This window comes from Lolium perenne, chromosome 5 (assembly GCF_019359855.2).
Source record: "Lolium perenne isolate Kyuss_39 chromosome 5, Kyuss_2.0, whole genome shotgun sequence".
NCBI classification, from domain to species: Eukaryota; Viridiplantae; Streptophyta; class Magnoliopsida; order Poales; family Poaceae; genus Lolium; species Lolium perenne.
In genome coordinates this window covers 46,138,633-46,145,210 of record NC_067248.2, presented here as the reverse complement: position 1 = coordinate 46,145,210, position 6,578 = coordinate 46,138,633, and the positions used below count along the sequence as shown (strand labels likewise).

Sequence of the window (6,578 nt, the reverse complement as noted above, 5' to 3'; positions counted from 1 at the left end):
TAATGACGTCCTTTAACTCTCTCATGCAGTTTTTTGGGGTCTTTCCTACGTTGCTGGTCCTCCTGTGCTTCTGGTGTATCTTTTGTCTTCCCGTACAGGCCCAGAAAGCCTAGCAGGTTCACGCAAAGATTCTTCGTCACGTGCATCACATCGATTGAAGAGCGGACCTCTAAGACTTCCCAATAGGGTAGATCCCAAAATATAGATTTCTTCTTCCACATGGGCACGTGTCCGGCATCGTCATTCGGAACAGACCGTCCGCCAGGACCCTTTCCAAATATTACATCTAGATCCTTGACCATACCAAATATATCAACACCATCACGATGGACAGGCTTCCTCCGGTGATCAGCCTCACCGTTGTAATGCTTGCCTTTCTTTCTTGCGGGATGGGTAAGCCTAAGAAATCGACGATGCCCCAGGTACACGACCTTCTTACATTTTTCCAAATAATCGCCTTCGAGCTCATGTAAACAGTGCGTGCATGCATTGTATCCCTTGTTTGACTGTCCTGAAATATTACCAGGAGCAGGCCAGTCATTGATGGTTACGAAAAGCAACGCTCTTAGGTCAAATTCCTCCTGCTTGTGCTCGTCCCACACACGTACACCTGCTAGAGACCACAGCTGTAGAAGTTCTTCAACTAATGGCTTCAGGTACACATCAATGTCGTTCCCGGGTTGCTTCGGGCCTTGTATGAGCACTGGCATCATAATGAACTTCCGCTTCATGCACAACCAAGAAGGAAGGTTATATATACAAAGAGTCACAGGCCAGGTGCTATGGCTGCGGCTCTGCTCTCCAAAAGGATTCATGCCATCTGTACTTAGACCAAACCGTAAGTTCCTTGCATCCTGTGCAAAGTTTGGGAACTCTCTATCGATTTTTCTCCATTGGGAGCCATCAGCAGGGTGCCTCAACATCACGTCTTTCTTACGGTCTTCTTTGTGCCATCGCAACAACCTAGCATGTTCTTTATTTCTGAACAAGCGTTTCAGCCGTGGTATTATAGGAGCATACCACATAACCTTGGCATGAACCCTCTTCCTGGGGCGCTCGCCCTCAACATCACCAGGGTCATCTCGTCTGATCTTATACCCCAATGCAGTGCACAACGGACATGCATCCAAATTCTCGTACTCATCGCGGTAGAGGATGCAGTCATTAATGCATGCATGTATCTTTTGCACATCTAATCCTAGAGGGCATACAATCTTCTTCGCTTCGTACGTACTGGCGGGCAATTCGTTACCCCTTGGAAGCTTCCTCTTAATTATTGTCAGCAACTTTCCAAATCCTGAGTCAGTGACACCGTTCTCTGCCTTCCATTGCAACAATTCCAGTGTGCTGCCTAGCTTTTTATGGCCATCTTCGCAAGTTGGGTATAATAATTTGTTGTGATCTTCTATCATCTTGTCGAAGGCCAACCTTTCCTTTTCAGTTTCACATTCTCTCCTTGCATCAGCAATGGCCCGGCCAAGATCATCATCAGCAGGCTCATCTGGTGCCTCTTGATCTTCTACTTCATTGTCTTCATTGCCTTCTGCAGTATCATCGTATTCAGGGAAATTGGGATAACCGTCATCATCCTCTTCCTCTTCGTCATTGTCTTCCATCATAACCCCTCTTTCTCCGTGCTTGGTCCAACAATAGTAACTGGGCATGAAACCGGATCGCAGAAGGTGGCTGTGAATGAGACTCGAGTGAGCGTAATTTACGGTATTCTTGCAGTCCACACATGGACAATAGATGAAGCCACCATGTTTGTTTGCCTCCGCCACGGCCATAAAATTATCCAGGCCTGCAGTGAACTCGTCAAACCGTCGGTCAATGTACATCCATTGCCGATTCATCTGCATGATATAATTAAGCTGATCAAAACCATTACAGAACATCACGATGTATATATACACATGCATTTTATCAATTGCATATGAAAAGGATAAAGTTGTTAACCTCGATAAAGAAGAAAAAAGCAAGTTAAGTGTGGCTTGATTTGTGTAAACTCAAGTGGCAAATCCTCTTAAGCATTTCATCGAACACCTCTTGTGCATGTGAAGAAGAGAGGAGAGCAATACACCCCTCTTGTGAAGAAAGTGAAAAATGGCCAAGTGTGGCTCACACTTGGGCAGGGGCAAGGTTATATAGCCAGAGGCGGGGCCTTTGGACCCGGTTTGTATTACAAACCGGGACTAAAGGGTTCCCCACGACTGACACGGCCTGCCGCGCCCTGCGGTGGACCCTTTAGTCCCGGTTTGTACTACAAACCGGGACCAAAGGCCACTACCGGACAGGCTCCAGCGGGTGGGGTCGTCCTGGGCCAAACGAACCGGGACCAATACCCCCCATTGGTCCCGGTTTGGTTCAGCACTGGGACTAAAGCTTGGGACCACTAGGCCTCATCTGCTGCCCTGCCGAAGCAAAAGTTCTTCTTCTGGCTATTAGTTCAGGACAGATTAAATACCAAGGATATGATGGAGAGGAAATCTTTTTATGTCCAATGTAACAGATGTGTTCTATGTGATGATCGTTCTATTGAAACAATGGCACACCTTTTCTTTCATTGTGACTTCAGCAGAAATTTTTGGTGGAAGATTGGTATGGAATGGAATGAGGATATGGATCATATCAATATGATGATAGATGGGGAGAAGAGGTCTAATAATATTTTCTTCAAGGAGGCATTGATTGCTGGCTGCTGGAGCATTTGGATCCATAGAAATAACATCATTTTTGATTCTCACAGTAGAGATATTTTAGCATGCTTTGCACATTTTAAGGATAGCTTTGGTTCTATTAGACATAGAATTAAGCCTAGCCTCAAGGAGGGTATGTCGGATTGGTTGGATCTTTTGTGAAGATATGTAATAAGTACCCATTGTACATTTGTGATTATATAAAATGAAAAATGACACAGTGGGGACCTTCCCCACTGTATTTGTGTCAAAAAAAAAGTGGCATCTTTTTTGCGGGAAACCAAGCCACGGGAACAATTTGGTCTCGGAAAACAATGACATCATTCTCTCGACTACTCCCTCATTTGGGCGGGAAAACAAACTTTTCCCCATCTGCAGTTCTGGAATACCATTACTCGCCATTCTCTCGACTACTCTCTCATTTCCTTGACCCATCATTGGTAATACCTTAGTCGTATACCCCATTAACACTAATAGAAAACGAGTCTTTAGTCTCGATTTTGCAATTGGGACTACGGAATCGGGACTAAAGGCCCTACCCTTTAGTCCCGGTTGAAATACAAACTGGAACTAAAGGTCCTTCACATGGGATGCGGACGTGCGCCGGGACGAGGGACCTTTAGTCCCGGTTCGTAACAGACCAACCGGGACTAAAGGCTATTTAGTTTATAATTTTATCCAAAAAATAATTATTATTTTCCACTCCCCTTTTTTTTAGAATTTCTACTATTTCAGTTATTTGACAAATTTATTCTCTCTAACACTTAATCTCTAGTAAAATTACTTACTCGTGGACAAACTTCTCACTCGGTCACCCAACACTAGCGCGGTTAACTTTCGAGTTTCTCATCACCGCGCAATCATGCATCAAGGTTAGTAATCTAGCTAGATCGAAGTTATTTGCTAGTATTTTTGCAGGGAGGAGGTGGCGGTGGCGGCATAGTCACCAGCCTCATCTAGATGGAGGAGGGAGGTGTTTATGCTAGAGAAGAGTCACGTCGGGAGATGTCTTTGTGGCGGTCCTCCGATATGGCGAACCCAAGTATTGTGGAGCCTAAGAACGACGTGGAGAAGGTAAAGGAGTGATCGGGTGAAGAGTGCATGTGCATAAGAGCTACCTCATATGCGGTACATGGAAAAAGCAAAGTAGGAGGGTTCCTGTTCTTGCCAGAAAATAAATGGAAGTGGTGCATTTAGTACAGGTCCAATACATCTACGTTGTTTGTATAAACTGGAGTAGCGTTCTTGCGATTCTTACGAGATGCATACTCTGCCGGCCACGTGAAGAAATTCTTACAAGCTGCACACTCTTCCTGCTAGATAACCATCAGCCCACTAGCATCTAAAGTAGTATGGCCCAAGTGAATAACATTCAGTCCAATAGGGGAACCGGTAGGTCAGGGCTGTGTGGTTGGTGTAGCATTGCAATTTTTAGTCCCACCTTGCTAAGATAAGTAGGTTGAGACCATGTTATAAGGGAGGCATTTTATTGTCTTTTAGATAGTAGTATAGGATGAGATGTACATCTAGCTTGGCGACGGCGCAACTAGTTTTTGTACGTACACTGAGTTCTTTCGCTCTTCTTGTCTTGAGATTAGGGACACAGCTTCTCTCTTCTCAAAGGGTGTCTTTTGGGCACGAAGGTAGGAGCTCAAATGGCGAAGCGCACCGTCTCGCTCGGAGCTAATCAATCTATTGGTCGTCAGGTCTGGCTCATCAAGCCACCTAAAGGATTATGTATTCTTGCAAACGTTTCTCATCATAATTAATAAAGGACGACCCATTTCTCAAAAAAAAAAAGTTTCAACAAAGGATGTTGAAGAAGGCGTTTAACATTGGCAACTATGGAAGCCCAGTAGCGAAATTGACAAAGGAGTCAACTGCAACAAGATGAAGAATCCAATCAAAGAAGTCAATGGAGTCAACTTCTGCATCAGCTATTATGGAAACCTAGACTAGTAATAGAAGGGAACCTTTCCAATCCTAGCACCTAAGTAGCTAGAAGTCTGTAGTATGCCAAATACCTCTAAAGCTTGAGTTAGCAATAAGATAGACTACGAGTCGTTCTTCTGGAGCTTTATTGAATTTTTACCTCACTGTAAAGTAGGAGGCTGTGTTAATCTTATGTAAACAGTTCGTGTGTAATTCTATAGACATACCTTGGACTCGCATATGTTTATGTTGTACCACTCTGAGGGATGTAATATGAGTGAAACGGTGTTTCACTTGTGTTATGTCAACGACTTGTGTACTACACCATGCAGTGGTACGCTGGGTCACCACATCATGTTATAACAAAATGGAGAAAAGACTTGTAGTGTCCTTAGCAAGGAACAATGAGGCTACAAAGGCACAGTTCTCGCGAAGCAAGTGCGAGGAAAATGGATGGGCTAGGTTTAGGGTGGTCATTCGCTATCAAATTCTAACTTCAAAATTCTAGTTAAATTTTAATTAAATAGGCAAGGATTAAGAGATACAAAGGAATTTGGGACTTTGATAGATCAACATTTAGCCAATCAGGATGATTACCGTCGTGCCCTGCACTTCTTCTTGGAAAACAATAGTACAATATATATTGTCGTGCTGGGTCTGACATAGCGATCGTTCTACTGATTTGGAGAAAAATATATAGACAATAAGACAAGTGTAGACTTCATTCATGAAAAATTGAATAAATGAAATAATCCATTTGGAGAAGTGTATAATGCAGTGTTGATACCATGACAGATCATGGTATTAACAGCTAAAACTACAAATCAAAATGCATTGCCCAAAGCAAGAACAATAATAGTTAAGCCTTGGGGTGTTCTATACAAGTCCTCCTAACCCGTGCTTATCATCTCATCAAGCGAGACAACCAGCATAGCTCAAGTACAAGCGCGTAGCAAAAGCCACGAGAAAAATGGCCAGCCCTTGCTGCAAGGACACCTGCTGCAAGAAAGAACTAGTCGATGACATCGCGGGGTGGATCAAGATCTACAACGACGGCACAGTGGAGCGGCCCGGCCCTCCTTCGGAGGCACAGCAATTGGCATCTCCCGTCGCACCGCACGACGTGCCATGCAACGGCGTGACGGTGCATGACATCCCGGCCGACCCACCCCTCCGCCTGTACCTCCCGGCGGCGGCCCCTTTGAACGGCCGACGCCTCCCCGTGTTGCTCCACTTCCACGCCGGTTCTTTTTGCATCAGCGATCCTACTTGGAAGATGTACCATTCCTTCTACGCCCGCCTCGCCGCCGAGATCCCCGTCGCCAGCATCGTGTCCATCACTCTCCCTCTGGCCCCGGAGAACCCGCTTCCTGCGGCCATAGCTGCCGGCTATACCTCCATTGACTGGTTGAAATCGCTTGCTCGACCTGTGCTGCCCAACGAGCCAGTCCCTGAGCCAACGTATGACCCCGTAAACAGGCTCAGGGACATCGCGGATTTGTCACGTGTGTTTCTGATAGGTGACAGCAATGGTGCTAACCTGGCGCTCCAGGTTGCCGCTGGGTTCAGCTCGGCGGAGCCGGGGTACTGGGGCCCCGTTCAGCTCATCAAGCGAGACAACCAACAAAGCTCAAGCACAAGTGCGTAGCAAAAGCCACGAGAACAATGGCCAGCCCTTGCTGCAAGGACACCTGTTGCAAGAAAGAACTAGTCGACGACATCGCGGGGTGGATCAAGATCTACGATGACGGCACAGTGGAGCGGCCACCCCCTCGCACAGAGGCGCATCAATTGGCAACTTCCATCCCACCCTACGAAGTGCCATGCAACGGCGTGATGGTGCATGACATCCCGGCTGACCCACTGTAGGATAACGTTGCATAGAAAACAAAAAAATTCCTACCGCGAACACGCAATCCAAGCCAAGATGCAATCTAGAAGACGGTAGCA

At 45.9% G+C, this 6,578-nt stretch overlaps 1 protein-coding gene across 1 annotated transcript; it reads left to right on the top strand.

The window, feature by feature from the left end:
* Nucleotides 1-5,556: 5,556 nt before the first annotated feature.
* Nucleotides 5,557-6,276, top strand: LOC127299035 (probable carboxylesterase 6). Its single transcript, XM_051328907.2, has one exon. It carries the CDS (start codon nucleotides 5,599-5,601, stop codon nucleotides 6,274-6,276), a length of 678 nt encoding a protein of 225 aa, XP_051184867.1. The 5' UTR covers nucleotides 5,557-5,598.
* The last annotated feature ends 302 nt before the right edge of the window (nucleotides 6,277-6,578 follow it).